Source organism: Megalobrama amblycephala, linkage group LG4 (genome assembly GCF_018812025.1).
Source record: "Megalobrama amblycephala isolate DHTTF-2021 linkage group LG4, ASM1881202v1, whole genome shotgun sequence".
Taxonomy (NCBI): domain Eukaryota; kingdom Metazoa; phylum Chordata; class Actinopteri; order Cypriniformes; family Xenocyprididae; genus Megalobrama; species Megalobrama amblycephala.
In genome coordinates, this window is record NC_063047.1 from 25,448,209 (window position 1) to 25,468,200 (window position 19,992).

A 19,992-nucleotide genomic window follows, 5' to 3' on the forward strand; every position below is an offset into this window, starting at 1 on the left:
TGGACTCGACTTGACCTACTACAGGACTTGACTTGACTTGACTTGCCCAAGAAAAAAATACTTGAGACTTACTTGAGACTTGCACATGTGTGACTTGGTCCCATCTCTGACAAATACATATCTGTTATATGTCATACCTGTTTTAAGAAGCATGGTAACAAAATAGCATGTATTATTTCTGAGTACTTGTTTAGAATGCTTTTTTAAATTAAATATTCTTAAAAATGACCTATACTCATGATCACTTGAACACAAATACAGGTCTTCAAATGAGCTCCGAATGCTCTTCATTAGAAACATACTCACCTAGGCAAGTGTATATACAGCACTGGTTCTGATGGGAGGCTTCAGTCTGAGAGAGAGATATCGGACTGCTGCCTTAAATACTCCAAAGAGGTAAAACACACCGACAAGTAGGGGCTTCGCTAAACACTTTTTTCTGGGGCACGTGCCGTTCATGCTGATTTGTGCTGCAAAAATGAACGTTTGTGCTGGTTTGGTGTTTGAGATATTGAGCATTATTTTTTTGATCGTGTGACGTCATTCTCCACCCTATGTTGTTCAAATCGCTCCAACCTGGCATTGTTCATTTGTGCTCAATTTGTGCTGGTTAAAAAACCAACAATGACTTGACTGTATCACCATTTTCCCCATTGTTCACCCAGTCCCTCAGTCCTGAGACCTGAGGTGTGAATGCACACTGTCTCCACTCAACAAACAGTTTTTGTCTTGTGGCTTGAAGCCACAAAGGATGTATTTTCTATGCAAAATGGAGATCAATGGAGCAATTCTTCTCCATTTCTCCATTTCTTACCTATTAAGGTATACATGAATGCATAGGTAGAAGTTCAACATAATAAAAGGAAAACAACTACACACTCACTGAAGCATAGGCTTATTTATTTACCAATGTTTTGGCTAGTAGCCTTTGGTACAGTTTCACAAGAATGGAGAATAGTATAAGTAAGGATGGTAATTGTACACAGCTGTAAGGGTGTGTGTGTGTTGCATTTCATAGATGGATTTAGATTTTTAAAAATTTACTGTAAGGGAATACTAATGTTTTTATGTTTTAAAAGCTATTACAATTATGAAAATATAACTTTTTGGTGAGTAATACATTTCTCATAATGTAAAAATTATTACATTATGAGCTCAAGATTTTATTACATTTTCAGAAAATTATGGTAACACTTTATTTTACAGTGTTATCGTTACATATGCTGGATGAATGAGCTGTAATAATATACATAAAATATACTACCAGTCAAAAGTTTGGGTTTTTAAAAGTTTTGTCTGCTCATCAAGGCTGCATTTATTTAATTAAAAATACAGTAAAACAGTAATATTGTAAAATATTATAATTTAATATAACTGTTTTCTGTTTGGATATAGTTTATTCCAATGATCAAAGCAGAATTTTGAATTTAATTTGACAATTTTCAAAAAAAAAAATATATTTTCAGCATCATTATTCCAGTCTTCAGTGTCACATGATCCTCCAGAAATCATTCTAATATGATGATTTGCAGCTCAAGAAACATTTATGATTATTATCAGTGTTGAAAACAGTTGTGCTGCTTCATATTTCTGTGGAAACCATCATACATTTTATTCTTCAGGAATTTTTGATGAACAGAAAGTTCAAAAGAACATCTTGGTTATGTATGTAACCCTCGTTCCCTCTACCTGGACACTTGTTTGAGGGGAACTCCTACCTGTTACTCGAGGTGTAACTCTTCGTGTCGTGGCCGCATCACCACTTCGAGTGTGCATTATTTTCTAACAATTCAACGGCCCGTCATCAGTTATTCCTTACATATATTATAGTTTAACATTAATAAAAAATGCTCCAGAATTGTCAGACGTGGTTGTAAAAACACGCAAGAAGAAGAACAAAATGATGGGTCAAATAGTCTATTAAATCCACAGGCAAGTAAATCCACACACTGGCAAACAACGAAGCACAACCATACACTGACCAGACAAAGATGAACTGAAAACACATGACTTGTATACACAGACAAACGAGGTGGATAATGATACACAGCTGACAGTGATGATAATATTGATGATCAGTAACCATGGTGACAGATTAGTGGCAAAAATTAGTGCAAAACAGAAGTTCAAACAGGGTGAGCTGGTGACAAGAAGCCATGCCAGCGGTTAAACTGGGGTACGTGAGGTGACAGAAGGGGTACGCCAACAAAATGCAGACTCCCGCATTAAGACAGTCACTTACCGCCATCTACTGGCAGTTTTAGTATTTTTCAAGTTTTACCATTTCTCTATTGAACTTTTTTTATTTAAAACATTATAAATGTTGTCAATTTAGATGGCAAATATTGTCTCTTAATGGAAAAGATGCAGTGTAAGAGGAAGAGAGGGGTACGCAGAAGGATGGTAAATGCTCGGGATTCTCCACTCTTAAAGTTCGGGATCCACTGAGCTATGCTGTATGTTTGCATCACTGTAATATAATTTTTAAAAATGCATTAAATGGACTGCTCACTGAAATACAATGTGTAATCAATGTTTTTTTTCTACAGATGATCGACATGACAAGTTTCAGAAAAACTGTAGATTTAGAAGTTAATGTCTTTTTTATTGTAGGAGAGTCATTTTAGTCACTTGAGTTTCAGTATCGAAAGCGGCTGCAACCATTGGAAAAATGTGGAAGAAACTATAAAGTTGTAAAATAAGATTGTATATTAAATATTTCCAAATTATTTTTCTTTTAATGTAATGAAACTCATGATTACTATCCCTAAGCATTGTTGTTTTATATTTAGCTGGATGTATATGCTTTTTTCGATCAAGGGCCAAAAATCCAACTTGATTAAAGGTTGTGGGTCAAAAGAGTAAATGTTGCCCAAACATACAGATTCAGGGAGTGGTAATATTCTAATAAAAAGATCCCCTTCCTACAGCACTACTACAGGAGTGAAACTGAACGGCTTGTTTTTTTCACGTTTGCAGAGAAAGGCCTGCCTAAAAAAAGTTACTGGGTTGCCATTTTCACATTTTCTGGTTTGGTAGATGCACCCGATTATAGCACTTAAACACGGAACAAGTCCCCTTTAAGTTTAATGTCATTTGGAGTGTGGCCACTAGAGGGCGATCTTAGAGCTTACCTCTCAGTTAGCCAGATTCAGCTCGTGTCTTCCTTGGTTAGCAGCAACATACACAATGATAATTCAAAGTGCTTTACAAAAAAATCATAAAATAATCACAAAAACAAAGAATCAGATTAAAATTGATTTAAGATGCAATTAAAAGAATGAAAAAGAGGACACATAATGCTGTAATCCTACCATTATTAAACATTAATTCCATAAACAGTAAGTGTTCATATTGACACTTTGGCATCAATTTGCATAAATTCATTTTATACATAAGAATTTATTTACTGTGAATAATACATGCTATTACACTCCTTTAATGCATGGTTTAAAATGCATCAGATAGGTGTATTCATCAAGTTAACAAAGCTGAAGTCTTTTCATATGAGCTAATTAAAAAATAATACAGTAACAATGAATGACGAATTCACTATTTGTATATAGCCTGATAATGTGTTAATAATACTATTAATAAACAATGAACTAACTAATAGTTTGCAAATAATTTATAATGACTTTATTACTGTGTAAGTGTTACCATGGAAGAGTATAAGACACAAAGTTATTTATTAATACTTGATGACCAAAATGAATAATAGAAGTATATAATGCGAATTATTAACAGTAGATTATTAATTATGCCATACACAGGTGAAAGTTTTACACAGAAAGCAAGTGAAACAAGCTTGTTATGCCTTATGCATCAAACACTGAAATATCTATAAGGACAATTAATATACTATATAATGTATTTATTTTTTTTTTGATAAATTACATTATTTTTAAAGCAGCATTTTTGTACGTTTTTTTTTTTAATTTGCTATAATGAGTAATGTTATATTTCACACTGTAATTGATCTCCTGTATATACAGCACTATACTGCAGCACAGCAGTCAGTCTGTAATAGTTGTGATTTGCTGATTTCTTCAGCACCAGCATGTTCTTATTGTTGTTCTGCATTTCCTTGAGTTTCTCAGAGACTGTTTGTATTGGAAAGCAAACATTTTATGTAAATGTACATTTTTGAAATTCATAACTCGGACACAGTCACCTTTGATAACAGATCACTCATTGTGAAAAGTGCTATACAAATAAATGTGAATTGAAATACTTGTTTAAATGAAAACCAACATTTTTTTCATTAGCATAGCACAATACTCCATATGCAATTTGTTATTTATCTTTATGTTGTGATTGAAACATGTCAGTAGTTAATATGATGGGATAGAAAGACCTAAACTCTCACTTCTGTTATATAGTTCTTGCAACATGAATAAACGGGCTGGTCTTCCGCATTAAACTGCTTCACTCTGGGTCTTTCTCCAGCCCTGTAATATATCAGGAATGACCCAGATGCTGATCAGGTGATTTATCTATGATTCCTCACTGTCAAACAGTGATCTTAAGGCATTGAGTAACCTAGAAGAAATGTGCCTAAAGTCATCCATGCTCATAGTCATATGGGTTTCATCACTTGTGTAGGCATACTGTCTTCTCCACTCTACTGGCCTTGGTGGACTTCCTGCACGGCCCAAACAAGCAGCCAGGTGCACAGTAGCTGTTTTACCATAGAGCATGAGTATGAATGATGACAAAAATATTAATATATACAGGGGGATCGCTCCAAATGCATTTACCATATTTTGTGGGACAACATATGGAATTACAACACAGTCTTTTGTGAACAAGCCTCCATTGTTCAAAAGAAAAAAGGTCCATGCTTCTTCTTCGGGAGTCAAAGGGGATAGAAGGATCCCTGGGATGTTGTGGAGAGATCTTTGCATGCTATTCCAGCGATTTGGCAAAGGGTTCGGCTCACAGTAAAGCATATTGCTCGTATTGTAAAACTCCCTGTCTGTCACTTGAATGAACCCCTGAGCAATTCCAAATGCAGCACGGGAATCAATGCTGCAGTTCCACGGAGAGTAAAGAATGGTGTCTATGATGTTAGGTGTGGGCACCAGGCAAAGAAACACATGGCGGAACGAGTGAAGGAGACGCGCTGAATGAAAGTGCACGTTCACTCTCTGACAGCAGAGGGCGCTGATGGAAATGCAGCGGTTACCCCGGAAACAAAGCAACTGCACTAGTGAAGTTTTAAAATGCCTCAAACAGCCATTGATTTTTTTGTAATCTCAATGTTGTTCATCACAGCACCAAATACTTAAAAGACTTAATAGACTATTTATTTTCAAACAAACTTAAACATGTTTATATTTTAATCTGGACTAACATGCCCTAATGATTAGAAATGTTCTGATTATTTGTTATTGTCCAGTAAAACTTTGAAACATACGCTTCATTAGTTAACATGTTAATTCATTATTAACAAACTGACAATAAAAATACTTATAAAGCATTAATTATTCTTAGTTAATGTTAATTTCTTAGTTGCTTTTTAATTACATTACTAAAATCAAGAGAACTTATTTAATGGGCCTGAGATAAAACTAACAATGATCATTTGTGTTTCTTAATTAACATTAATAAAAAATAATACTTTCTGTAACAAATGTAGCTGTTGCTCAATCTTAGTTAATGCATTAAATAATGAGACCTTACTGTAAAGTGTTTCCTGTTGTTCTTTATAGCCTAATTCTTTTGCACTTTAATCTGTTTGAAAATTTTACTTTATATATTTTTTTGTGTATTGTAGTATTTAAACATTCAGAGTTTTTTTTGTTATTACAAACCTGTTAAACTATGACAACACTTTTTTTGCAACTTATTTCAATATCGTAATAATACCGTATACCGTGATAAAAGCTTCAGCAATTAATCGCCACATGAAAATTTGATACGTCACATGCCTAGGGGGAGCCCACACGGACGGTACGGCTGATCGGTGATCTTCAAATCCCGGCAGAACAACACCGGTTCTGATCCGAGACCCAGCTGGTACTGCCACAAATTGAAACACTGGTTTGGCTTCAGCTCAAATGATAGTTGCTCTTCCACTTCAGTCTCTTCATTCCAGCTTTCCTTCTCAACGTTCACAACTGCACCTCCATATTCTGTTGAAAAGGAGAACTGACACTTTAAAACTAACCTTGCAAGTTTTCCAGATGTGATCTTGGCTGACTTTTCTATCTTCCAGTTCTGTGTGATCTGGGACATTTTCTCCTTATTGTATCCAACCTTTTTTGTAACTTTCTTTTGCATTGTCACTGGTGTGGGACTCTCATTACTTACAGTTTGAATATTATCCCACTTTCTAAACGCTGGGCCGTTAGTTATGGACAGCCCACCTGGCAGGAAGTTAAGAACATCAGGATGGACAGAACACACAGCAACACAGCTGTCCTCCTGGAAGTCGTTACCTCTGTAGTACTCGACTCCCCACTCTGAGGCTGGCTTGAGGAAGTAGTAGTGATCTGGCAGACCCCAGTAATACAGACCATTTCTGCAATTGTCATGCAGTGGAAATTCTTCAGAGTGTGAGTCTTGACTCAGGTCTTTTGTTCTTCTGTAAGTGCCCTTATCCTGGAAGATGATGTAAAACCAGTCAAAGGCTGCCAGATAGTGGTCTCCACCCTGGCAGTTGGGATGAAGGCTGAAGACTGCAGATTCGGTATCTGTTGTCAAGTTCATGACTCTGCGGTAGGATTTTCCCTTAATGATGTAAAACTGGTTATTTTCATCAGCAAAGTAATGGTCTCCATTTTGGCAGGCGGGGTGCAGATCATGAATACTGAGGTCTGACCCTGCTGTGCAATCACTCGACCTCATATAGCAGCCGAGATCAGAGCGGATTATATAATGGTGGAAGTGTGATCCACAGAAATCAACACCTTTTATTTTGTGCCTGGGAATGATATTTGGCATTTTGCCTTAACCTGCAACACAGGATAACAAACAAAAACAGCCTTGAGTTTTGAGCTATTTTCTCTGTAAATTAGTCACAAATGAAGACGAGAGATTTTTTCCTGTATATATACAGCACTATACTGTAGCACAGAAGTCTGTCTGTAATAGTTGTGATTTGCCGTTTTCTTCAGCACCAGCATTTACAGGGTTAATGTGGAGAGTTCAGGAAGTGCGTATGAGAAAATATAAGAGCGGTGAAGGCTGCTGTGCCTGTTGTTGTTTGCATTAAAGCTTTCAACAAAAAGCTCCTTTGTTTGTCTTTCTTAAGACATCACAATACTTTTATATTCAATATCTTCTTGTCATTTTAATATTAGGAATGCAGTCACTTCACTAGAAATCTTTTTTCATCTGTACATTAAGTATGTCTGCCCTCCATACATAATTTTGGCTGTTCTGACGACTGCAAATTACACAATAAATACATATATGTTTAAAAAAGTATGGTAACAATATTGCATGTAAGTGCAAACGAGTACTCGTTTAGAAGGCATGTTTTGTTTTGTTTTTTAAATGAAATATTCTTAAATCATGTAAAGTGAGCTAAATGAGCACAGCAACACAAATACAGGTCTTGAAATGAGCTCTGAATGCTCTTTATTAGAAACATACTCACCTAGATGAGTGTTTCCTACAGCACTGGTTCTGACGGGCAGCTTCTCTGCTGTTAGTCTGAGAAACATCTGACTGCTGGGGGCGTGTTCTGGTGGGTAAGTGACGTCAGTGCATACCCAAACAGAGCTGGATTGTAGGAGTGGCAAAACACATTCACAGGCCCTATTTTTTATTTTTTTTATTTTATTAAATTTTTAAACAGCGCATGCGAAACTACAAAATGTAAATACTCCAAAGTGTGATGAAGTGGCGCTACCCAATGCATCCGCCAATGTTAATATATTAATTGTACTATTGTTCTGTAAAATAAAAAATAATAATAAATATTATTATTTATAAGAAGCAATCTGTATATTAATGTAACAGATTTATGAATGGATTATAAAAGCTTATTTTATTCTATAGTACAATAGTGTATATTATTGTTATATTTTTGCAATAGTAAGATATGTCTTTATTAATTTAATAATAATAATTGCAGGGGTTTGGTGATTCTGGTTTTCCTTCTTTTCTGTCTTTAGCTGATCACATGCCTGCACTTAAGTGACTGCATTTTGTTTTTATTTAGCAGGGTTTTTATTATTATTATTATTATTATTAAATTATTTATGTTCTAATTATTGTTGAGCTGCAGGTTTAGGCTCAGTGACTGCATTTATTTTAATTTAATTAAGAAGAATTAAATTATTGTATTTAATTAGTTAACCTGACTTAATACTATTCCAAATATTCTATGTGTTGCTTAAAAATAAATATATTGTGTACAATGGGAAAAAAAGTGTTTTTGTTTTTTTTTACTTAAAAATAACATATTTTTGAGCTGTAATCGCAATACTTAAGTTTATCGTACTGTCAAAATCTCAGACTGATGCCTAGTTCCTTGATTGTATGGACAGGTGTTTTTTGTTCCTCTTGTTATCTTTTTAGCCTCATGTTCATATATGGCCTTTGTGCTTCTCCTGTTCAGGGTCAGTAGTGTTTTGTATGGTTGTTTGTGTTGGATTTCTCCTGTGGTTCCTATAGTTCTCTGGATTCTCTGTGTTTTATGTTCTATGGGGAACGCACTGCAAACAGCAGCAGCCTGAGGGCCCGAACTGTGCAAAGTGGGTGTGTGGTGTCTGTTCACCCTCAGCAGAGGGGGCCACCTGTGAGTTGATGTGTCCTTTTCCTTCAAAAAGAATATTAGGAATTGGGTGTTGTCTTTCGATGCAAAAAGATCCACTTTCGGCTGGTTGAAAATGCTCCAAATCATGCGAACCATCTGGGGGTGGAGTCTTGATTGCCCTGGAGGCAACTATTTGTAAATCGTGATTTTACCCAAGGCTCCGGGACGTGTGAGGAGTCGCCTGTCAATGGCGTCATACCCGCGTTACCCTCGGTTTCCTGTTTTATTTTGTAGAAACCATGGAAACACCAAAGACGCTTTAATATTTACATGTTTTATTAAAAAAGGGAACAACTGTTTGATATATTTATAGACAGAAAACACGAATTATTGTTATATAGCTCAACACGTTCAGTCTTATTGTTTAAATCTAGTTTTCTTGATTTTCCGAGAGTACCATGCCTCAGAGAAAAACACTATTTTGTCAAGTAGCTAATACAGCATTTTCTCCATACAATACGTTTTAAAATGAATTGCATGTCATTTATCAACACAATCATCCAGCATTTAATATGATATTGTAAAATCGATCTATCTTACTGCAGTGTGTAACAGTGTCTCACAGCAGCCGGCGAGCGAACGCACAGAGTAACGTTATAACATCATTTTCAACACTCTCAAATGTATCTAATATGATAAACAGAGCTGCGTTACCTCATACTCATGACCGGAAGAAGCTTAAGCACTCGTCTCTCATTAGCAATCTTTACAGAGGCCTCATTCAATTGAACAAACGCAGCGCCAGTTCCATTTTTTTCCGTAAGTAGAATAGGGAAGGCATAGGACATATGCCATATATATGAAAGAATACGAAAGTGTGGTTTTGGCGAACCACTTGGAAGATGATCATTTGTTTATGTAAAGCATATACATTTACATATACATACACAAATTACTGATGGTTTCTCTAGATAAGACTCTTATTCCTCGTCTGGGATCGTTTAAAGCTCTTTGAAGCTGCACTGAAACTGTAATTTTGACCTTCAAACGTCTGGAGTCCAGTGAAGTCCACTATAAGGAGAAAAATCCTGGAATGTTTTCATCAAAAACCTTCATTTCTTTTATACTGAAAGACATGGACATCTTGGATGACATGGGAGTGAGTAAATTATCAGGACAATTTTATTTGAAAGTGAACTAATCCTTTAAGACATTACTCTTTACAAATAAATGTGAATCGAATTGGATATTTTTACTGAAATTTTAATGCAAACCAGCTGGGGGGTTTTTTTCATAATGTTACAGTTGGAATTGTTAGTAGTAAATATGATAGGATAGAAAGACTTAAACTGTTACTTATTTGATCTAATTTCTTCCTACATAAAAAAAGGGTCTGGTTTGCGCATCAAATTGCCTCGCTCTGGGTCCTTCATGGTACTGTAGCGAAATTGTACAGGTTTAATCAATTTATAGGTTAAATATGAATATAATAAATCATAAAGCTTTATGATTAATTATGATACATATGTCGACCCAAGAGAGTGAATGAGAGGTAGCAAGAGCTTTAAAACGAGACCAAACTCGACAGATCAGAAAAGCATATAAAAGTAGTTATGGTTTACAGACAATAGTATCATTAGAAATTACATTAGCACAACTACAATCCAAGCTAAGCTTATACACTGGGAATAACTATATGCAATCTGACATATAACGACGGTTACATTTAGGCATAATTATATTTTACACATACAGTCTGGCTGTATACAGTTTGGTGATCCTTTTGAAGTCTCCAGAGCTAGTGACAGGGTTCTCTGGTTAGTTTCTGACAGAGTAACAAAAATGCCAAAGTGTCTGATTCTCCTAGACCGGCCGGTGCTGATCCGTGATTTACAAAGCTAAAAGCTTTCTGAAAATTCCAAAGTTGATTGACTACGCCGGATCTATCCAGACGCTACGGTACTACATATCAGGAATGACCCAGATGCCATTCAGGTGATTTAGCTATGGTTTCTGACTGTCGAACATTGATCTTAAGGCTCTGAATAACATAGAGTTCAGGTACCTATCATCCATGCTCACAGTCATATGGGTTTCATCACTTGTGAAGGCATACTGTGTTCTCCACTCTACTGGCTTTTCTGGACTTCCTGCACGGCCCAAACAAGCAGCCAGGTGCACAGTAGCTGTTTTATTAAAGATCATGAGCATAAATGATGTCACAAATATGAATATGTACAGGGGGATCTCTCCAAATGCATTTACCAAAAGTTGTGGGACAACATAAGGAATAATAACACGGTCTTCTATTTCCATACTTCTACTCTCCCAAAGCCAGTCAAAAAAGGCCCATGCTCCTTCTTCAGGGGTTACAGGGGATAGAAGGATCCCTGGGATGTTGTGGAGAGATCTTCGCATGCTATTCCAGCGATCTGGCAAAGGGTTCGGCTCATAGTAAAGCCTATTTCTCGTATTGTAAAACTCCCTGTCTGTCACTTGAATGAACCCCTGAGCAATTCCAAATGCAGTGTTGGAATCAATTTTGCAGTTCCACGGAGAGTAAAGAATGGTGTCTGTGATGTTAGGTGTGGGCACCAGGCCACCTGCTGGCATAAATTGGTCGACAATTCTGCCATGAGCCACAAACACGATGTCTATGTGATCTCCATCAGGTGTACTCAAATCTGGAAGAATGCAACTTAATCTCTCCAGGTAAAATCGTAGAAGATTCACAAATTCAATCTGATGAGTTAATTCCCGAAGCCAGGAGACAACTTCATTGTCTGTACATGTTCCCATGATATACGCCATTATGTTCTGTCCATTTTCAGTCAGGCTGAGAGAATATTCCCCCAAGTCCTTGATGAGGTTCTTCATTTGGAACAATTTTTGAATGATTTCCCTGTAATGAGAAAAGTCGTATTGTGCATCAGTCAGTTGCCTTCAGACCTTCATTACTGTTTGCATTTTCAATATTGCAGTACTGTACAATCTCAAATACAAGATGTATTGGCTTTGGCCAAGACATATAAATTAGTCTGAAATAAAAATGTGTAGAAAATAAAATATACTGCATTGCATCCAGCTGTTCCTTTAGCTTTTGTCGGCCTTCCAGTATTTCCCTGGCTGAATCCCGTAAGAGCTTGCTGGCCTCCGTGACCCGATTGTCTTTTACTAATTCTTCACACGTCACAATCAGGTCGTACACACATATGCCTAAACCAATCGCACTGGGTACCTAGAAAGAAAGTCACAATCACAAAATCATTGTCTAACATATGAGGGCAATGCAGTGAATATTTATATTTCAAAGACGCAATTTTCTTAAAATGGAATGCTTGAGAAAAGAAAGCTGATACCCTTGATCCTGCTTTAACAGCCTCTTTAATGCCAATGCATCCAATGTTCTCCACCATTTCTTTGGCAGATACCTTCAGGCTACTCGTGATCTCAGGGGAACTAATGAGGTTCAGAGCTTGGCAAATAAAGCGCGAGGCCTCGGCTGGAGCCACTCCACCTGGTGTCATGTGACGAAAGACCGTGGCTCTGTTGAAATCTCTGAGAAAGTCCAGGGGTATGTGAGTATTATCCCTTCTGGCCAGAGCACCCATCAGTTGAGTGGTCACCTCACACTCCAACTCATCAGCATGATCCCCGAGCTTTGCTCCTCCACACCGGTCCTTCAGATCTTGCAGTTGCTTCTGAATGCTCATCCCAACCTTCTTATCTTCTTTAATTAATTCAATAGATTTTTTAAAGGTACTCCTGGAGTTAGCTTCGTTTACCACTCCAGTAATGATGCTGACAATGCCTGCTGCAACAGCCAATAGAGGGAGGGCCAGACCTTCTGTAAAGATACTGATAAACACTGCAGATGTTAAGCCCGCAGCTGTAGTTACAGCCAGAATGGAGGTGCTGCCCTGATGAACATTTTCCAGCTCTTGCGCCAGTTCCAACAGCTCTTCTGCACATTTCTTTCGGTTCTCCATCCAGCGGAAGAGTGAATCACATAGAAGATCTGCTGCCTCCATGATTAGAGCAGGAACTAAAAGAGAAAATGACGTATATTTCTTCAAACGGCACAGTGTATCTTCTAAAGACTACAGTAATGCATGCTTGATGTCATTTAATTCTACAGGTTGTAGATTATGCTCTAGGATTGGGATGGGCATTTTTCCAAAATATTGTATTCGAATATTTGGGCTCGTAAAAAACGAATATTCGAATATTAGTTTAGTTAAATGACGTTAAACAAGAAGGACATTATTTTTTTTAATTCATCAAGATTTTGTAACCATTTCTGAACAAGCTTACAATTAGACAATATACACAACAAGCTTACCTTTCTTTTAGTTCAAAGCATTAAACAATACATGCATGCAAACAAACAAAAATATAAAGAACAAAAGCATTTAAACTCAAGCAGCGCGAACGAGAAAAACGCTAATAAAGCAGACAGTTATCGTACAAAACGTACATAATACACTCGAGTTAGTATATGGTTATTGTGTTAATATTGTTTCACATGTTCATGTTGAGAAAAACAATAACATCCACATGCTCGGGTGAGAAAACGAGCCGCGCTGACGGAACAAAGATAAGGATAATATAACGCTAAGCGAAGTTTCTAACAGCAGCACTTTGTGTTTTCTCCCTCGACGAAACTTAAAGGAAGCATATGTCTCAAAATCATTTTGCTATCGCATCTTATCGGATCACTCGGGCGTACGGCTGTGCTTACCTGTCGTGAATGCAGTAATGGACAGCTGTCTTTCCTCATTTGACAGGTGTTTTGATTTCATGTACTTTCTCACTATGGTGGTGATATTATTATAATTCGCTTTCATTCAATCATTTGGTCAAAAGTAATTACATTTTGTAAGATCATTTTCATTAGGGATGCACTGATACTAGTATCGGTATCGGGCCCAATACCAAGCTCATGTACTTGTACTCGTAAAAATACCCCCAATACCAAAGACCGATACCTCACGTGACAGAATTATCTGTGCACAGAGAAACTGGCGACAGCAGCAGAAACAATGTCAGCCTCAGAGGTGTGGAAATACTTCAGAATTAATGATGACAACCCACACATTGCGAACTGAGAGAGAAATTAATAAATGTATAGGTATCGGTATCGGCGAGTACCAGGAAAAAAGTATCGGTACTCGTACTCCGTCCTTAAAAAAATGGTATCGGTTCATCCCTAATTTTCATCCAAGAAATTCCAAACTTCATGAGGCAGACAGCAACCTTATGTGATAATCAAATAAAATAAACTTGTTAAATACGCTCCACAGCGCCATCTGGTGCATTTAGTTATAACTGCGAGATTTAGTGCTTTATCATGGATTCACTGCATTTACGGCCAGCAAAGCAACGTAGTAAAATTCGAATAGTATTTTTATTTTTCGAATATTAATTACAGGTATTTGTGCACATCCCTACCACATAGACCCAAAATCATTCACAATTTGCAAAATGCTCTATGTGACGAGCAGGGCGAATCCGGTGTGCGTCAGCTCCGCGTTGTGCTGGTCTCGAATCTCTCACGGAGGAGCTACGGAAGCATAAAAGAGGGAGCGGCGACAATTAAACTTGATTACTTGTTTTCATTTCTGTTTGATATTAAAGGTGCTAAAGAGGATGTTTTGCTTTATACATTTTTGCACACATGTAACGATTGTAAGGCCGATTATGAATGCAAATTGATACTTATGACTGATCGCGCTCAAACGCGTCCAGTCAGAGCCAGTTGTGTTCAGTCTGCGATTACAGTCGGTGTTCAAATTCCATGTGAAAGTATATAAATCTGCTTCAGGAGCAGGAAACAATCGCTGTATGTTGAGCACAGTCTTAGAATGATTTAGATCTCTTAGAATGTGCCCGGCTTAATAACACAGCGAATGCCGGTGGTAAACACTCGTGTTTCAATACTCGTGCACGAGTTTTGGGAGGCGTTCACTTGAAATAAGCTGTGAAGGAGGGGGTGGTTCTTATACATGCGCTCATTTCAAAAACTCAGTCGACGAAAAGATCCTCTGTACCACCTTTAATTTTAGGATAATTAAACTTAATGGTTTTGAACAAAATTAAGAATGTTAACCTGATTCAACTAAATGGCATTGAGTTAACCTTATGTAATAAATTTAAGTTAAAGGTGCTCTCAGTGATCCTGGGTGGAGTATCTTCCTGTTGACGTTCAAAGTGTTGTCAAACAAAACACAGGCTAGCTAGACCCCCCCCCCCCCCTCCCCCCCCTCCTCCTCCTCCTCCTCCTCCTCCTAGATAGATAAATTACCTAAATTATTAAAGGTGCCGTAGAACCAGTTTTCAAAAGATGTAATATAAGTCTAAGGTGTCCCCTGAATGTGTCTGTGAAGTTTCAGCTCAAAATACCCCATAGATTTTTTTTTATTAATTTTTTTAACTGCCTGTTTTGGGCCATCATTAACTATGCACCAATTCAGCGCGCGGCCCCTTTAAATCTCTCGCTCCCCCGCCCACAAAGTTTACACAGCTAATATAACCCTCAAAATGGATCTTTACAAAGTGTTCGTCATGCAGCATGTCTAATCGCGCAAGTATAGTATTTATTTGGATGTTTACATTTGATTCTGAATGAGTTTGATAGTGCTCCGTGGCTAAAGCTAACATTACACACTGTTGGAGAGATTTATAAAGAATGAAGTTGTGTTTATGAATTATACAGACAGCAAGTGTTTAATAATGAAAATAGCGACAGTCTCGTCTCCGTGAATACAGTAAGAAACGATGGTAACTTTAACCACATTTAACAGTACATTAGCAACATGCTAACGAAACATTTAGAAAGAGAATTTACAAATATCACTAAAAATATCATGATATCATGGATCATGTCAGTTATTATTGCTCCATCTGCCATTTTTCGCTGTTGTTCTTGCTTGCTTACATAAGGAGGAGGAAATAATGGAGTTTGAGACTCACTGTATGTCATTTCCATGTACTGAACTCTTGTTATTCAACTATGCCGAGATAAATTCAATTTTTGATTCTAGGGCACCTTTAACTATTGATTTTTACAATGGAATTAATCAATACTGAACTTAACTTGGACAATGACACTATTATCTTTAAGAGCTGCTGTGCAGCCAAAATTATTTACCAGTTATCACTGTAAATCTGCCTTGACACGATCTGTATTGTAAAAAGTGCTATATAAATAAAGGTGACTTGACTTGACATGAACTCAAATATCATAATTTTTGCAGAGTACTCCCGTGAAGACATGTGAAGACATTCGCAAACCCAAGCTTGACCATTCAACCGGGAGGGCTCTCGCAGCGTCCGACGGGAGCTTTGGATGAAAGTGCTCATGGCATCAGACGGGTAAGAGAGCTGAGGTCACCCGCTGCATTTGGTCGGGAGGGCTTGACCAGCAATTCGAAGGGGGATTGGGACATGGGAATAATCCCTTTGCCGCTCATGAATGGGGAGCCCACGCGACGACATACACATGGGCGTCTAAAGATATCTAAGTCAGGCAGGCTCTCACTGCTATTCGAACAGGGGGGCTGAACCGGCGCTTCGGGAGGGGGACTGAGCCCGGCCCACGAGCCCACACCGCGTGCAAACGGGGGAGCCTGCAATTGTTAGTAAATATACTAAAATAAATTACAATATTTGGTTATGTTAGGCGTGAATACCTGGAGAGTGACAATGAATGGTGCGCAGGTGCTGGGAATGAACAATTTAATTGGGTAGGGCTTGGTTTACGTTTCTGATGTGGAAGCAGCTGGATCTGATGTAGGTTTTGAAGGCTTCTGATGACCGAGGACTGAGGGTTTGAATTCATTGTTGGGAAAGACCTTTTTGGGCAGCTGTGGTTGCTGCTTCGAGTGATCCTCCCTGGTGGGTCACGGTTGATTTAATTGGGTTCTATTCCGGACAGGGAGGAGGATTAATTTGAGGGCATGTCGTAGTGGCATGGTTGATGGATCTGCAAATTGTGCATGAGATGTTTCGGCATCCGAGAAAAACTCTGTTATGGAGATCAGTGTCCAAAGCGGCCCAATAAGGACACCGATTCCATTGTGAGACACGTACGGTGCATTTAGCAGAAATCAGTTTATGATATGCATAAAAATGGCTACATCCATAAGACAGCGCAAGCTCCACTTTGACTTTTTTTTACTCGCACCATCTTTGGGAAAAAGCAGAGCAAATTATTTTGGTATAGAGGCTGAAAGCAATACAAGATTCAGCCAATGACAGATACTGATAAAACAATACTGAACCAAAGTTCGATTTAATTTCATTGTCATCACTTCATTTTTAAATTGTTTACACGCAGGTGACTGTTACCACAGAATAAATTGTTACTGTAGAATAAATAGGCTAATAACGGTTAAAATGAAACAAACCGGCACACAAAGGCTATTATAAGCGCGGTGACTCACGCTGCATAGAAACAGCTGCTGTCGCGACTCTGGAAAGCGGAGTTTACCGGCGCAAAATAAAAACATATTATGTATTTTCAATAATACATTTTTCAAATTATATATAGGCATTCACAACAGATATGACTATTTCCAGACCAAAGTAGTGTCTGGAAATAAAACGAAATATTCTGGCACCTTTGATTGGGTGGGCCAGTGCCGCCCTGGCCCTTCTGTAGCCTCGCCACTGCCCTAATGTGTATTTGGTTTCTTTGATTTCAAGCTGTTTCGCCGCTTATGACCGTCAAATGCTTTTAAATCTTCAAATCTCTGCTGATGAGTTGTTTAACCAAGTTCAGAGAAGCCAATATTACTCTCCCCATCCCTTGCTGGAGTCTTTACCTGCATGTTTGCGCCGAACTCCATGCTCCTTACCTGGGAAAAGATGCCGCAAAAGACGGGGAAAATGGGGAGGCTTTGCCGTCAGGCTCAAGCTCCTATTGGTATCAAAAAGAGAGTATAGTCAGCTGACCCAACACCGCTCGCCTCGTCTGCGTGGTGGGTGTGTGCGTGCGTGTGTGTGTGCGTGCGTGCGTGTCTGCGTGCGTGCGCGCGTGCTCGCTGCGACTGACGGTGTTATGAAATATTCGGTGTCTGAGATTTTCGGTGACACTGGGCGGAGCTTACATGAATATTCAAGAGTTTCCTGTTTTGAGTTAAAGCGCCACTGAAAGTGTTAGTGGATTGTCCTTAGATCACAGAACTGTTTTCTATAACGTGATTGTGTTTGATTGTGTCGAATGAATTTATGATTCTTTTTTTATTAATAATGTTTATGTATGCTCAATTGTTTGTAGGTTACATTGTGTCGTGAAATATACTTTAGTAGTGATTGCAGCCACTGGTGGTCTATCTTTAGAAAATGTGCCAACATCGAGTTTGTTTGTTTTAGTAGGCTACAACTGTTTTGATTTTATTTTAGTTCGTTTGATAAGATAACTTGTATAAATGTATCTGTGGTGGCATAATAAAAGTTTCAGTTGTGATTGTGTCATTCCCTATATTGCTTTCTCAGATAGCCTGCATAACTTTAACCCAACATTATTATTTTTAAAACACATTGAGAGTTATATTTATGTTCCGTTTATGTTTTTGACATGCATTAATTAATGTAAACCTTCTTTATCCTTTTCTGCAAAACACACACTGCTCGCTAATAGAAACATGAGGCAGTGATATTAGCTTCCCTGCAGCACTTTCACAAGGTTTTATTTTAATGCACAACAATTGAAATGTTAAAATTGAATTACAAGTGGTTAAATTGATCAGCTACAAAACTAAAAGTTACTAATGCAGGTTTTATTTAAAAATATTTAGGCTATATGGAGAAGACAATTGGCAAAAGTATGAGGAATATTATTGTTATGTGGATAATCAGACATACATACATACTGTGATTGTTCTGTCATTTCTTAATTGCTTGCTCAGTTGGTAAATATTTTTAAAGAGACTTTATTAAATCCTAAAGTTAAGTGTTATTTTTTTCATATTATAAGGAAACATTCTCAATCTTTTTTCCCACAAAATGATGCATTTCATTGACAAAAAACATTATAATGTGGAAAAAAATGAAGCACTGTGAATCAGGATTCAGTTTAACAGTGTTGATATGAAACTATATGGAACTAAAAGATCAAACCTGCAGTATATTCACAATGAAATGTATTAGTTCTATTCTACAAGCTTTCCATAACAATTAAGATTTTATTTATATTAAATTAGCTGCTAAAATAAGAGACCATGTAATTTGCATATCTGTAATTTCAAAGATGAAAGTAAATAATGAGAGTAGTTTCACTTTGAATAAAAAAGAGCAACTGATTCTGTGTTGGAATTTTATTCACAAATGAGGAGAAGTCACGACATATGACATATTTAATTAGCAAAAACACTTTACACGGGGTCTTGGGATCCCACACAAATTAAAGTTTGGTCTGCTCTTGTGATCCCAGTGATTCCAGCCTTTGCTACTGACACATTCAATCTGAAATATATCATAAAATGACATTACAACAAACATGTATTATTAAAATTTTTAATACACTGTCATGTTCAAAACAAAGTGAAAAATAAAAGTGTCTGCTTTGTCTGGTGTGCAGGGATATTTATTGGCAAAAGTCATATTTGGGAATGAAAGAATATTGGCTATAGATATTATATTAGTTATCACATGCGTAATTCACCGTGGCCTATTTGGATAATAAATAAACTATATTTAAAGTACATTAACATGTTTTCTAGCATGTGTGCAATTTTGAAACATACTTCATATAGAAATTCAAGTCTACCCAGATTAGAAGTGCTTCTGCAAACTAGGAAAGTTCACTACTGCCTTCACCACAGGAGTTTACAATTAATATTATTATGCTACCATACATTTTGGCAAACTTTCAAAACTATATGCTTAAAAGACTCAAGGTAATACAAAAATAGGCTACTTAAAACGCTATTGGCTCGTTTAGCGAATCCTAACGACACCTCTGGTGAATCATTGGCTTTGTTCATATCAAACATAGCTAACACATGACAGACATAACACAAAATAGCTTATATATAAAATCTTGTGCATCAATAACAGTTAGAATATAAGCTTGACTTCGTTTAACGCTGAAACATATGCTAATTACCTTTAATGTAAGCCGAAGAGCGTGCACTAACATTTTCAGTGGCGCTTTAACTCAAACAGGAAACTCTTGAATATTCATGTAAGCTCCGCCCAGTGTCACCGAAAATCTCAGACACCGAATATTTCATAACACCGGCCAGGGTTTGGTCTCTGGGACTTTCGGTCTCATTGGT

At 37.4% G+C, this 19,992-nt stretch overlaps 2 protein-coding genes across 5 annotated transcripts; both read right to left on the reverse strand.

Annotated features, from left to right (window-relative positions):
- Window positions 1-3,245: 3,245 nt before the first annotated feature.
- LOC125267169 lies at window positions 3,246-17,775 on the reverse strand. 4 transcript variants are annotated; one of them, XM_048188533.1, is made up of 5 exons: window positions 17,536-17,740; window positions 12,070-12,755; window positions 11,782-11,948; window positions 11,306-11,612; window positions 3,246-5,084 (listed from the first exon to the last, which is right to left on the reverse strand). In XM_048188533.1, exons 2-5 carry the CDS (start codon window positions 12,739-12,741, stop codon window positions 4,497-4,499), a joined length of 1,734 nt encoding a protein of 577 aa, XP_048044490.1. In that variant the 5' UTR covers window positions 12,742-12,755; window positions 17,536-17,740; the 3' UTR covers window positions 3,246-4,496. The 4 variants fall into 4 exon arrangements, with proteins under 4 accessions (XP_048044490.1, XP_048044488.1, XP_048044487.1 ...); XM_048188531.1 differs by lacking the exon at window positions 3,246-5,084 and having other exon boundaries at window positions 9,958-11,612; window positions 17,569-17,775; XM_048188530.1 differs by lacking the exon at window positions 3,246-5,084 and having other exon boundaries at window positions 9,958-11,612; window positions 17,536-17,775.
- On the reverse strand, window positions 5,800-7,710 carry LOC125267170. The gene is made up of 2 exons (XM_048188534.1): window positions 7,607-7,710; window positions 5,800-6,959 (listed from the first exon to the last, which is right to left on the reverse strand). The coding sequence occupies exon 2, from the start codon at window positions 6,946-6,948 to the stop codon at window positions 5,926-5,928; it is 1,023 nt and encodes a 340-aa protein (XP_048044491.1). The 5' UTR covers window positions 6,949-6,959; window positions 7,607-7,710; the 3' UTR covers window positions 5,800-5,925.
- Window positions 17,776-19,992: the final 2,217 nt, after the last annotated feature.

Coding starts and splice junctions, on each gene's coding strand:
- LOC125267170 (XM_048188534.1), bottom strand. CDS start 6,948: ATGCCAAATATCATTCCCAGGCACAAAATAAAAGGTGTTGATTTCTGT.
- LOC125267169 (XM_048188531.1), bottom strand. CDS start 12,741: ATGGAGGCAGCAGATCTTCTATGTGATTCACTCTTCCGCTGGATGGAG. Junction 11,949..12,069: donor CTGTTAAAGCAGGATCAAGG/GTATCAGCTTTC, acceptor CTTTCTTTCTAG/GTACCCAGTGCGATTGGTTT. Junction 11,613..11,781: donor GAACAGCTGGATGCAATGCA/GTATATTTTATT, acceptor TTCTCATTACAG/GGAAATCATTCAAAAATTGT.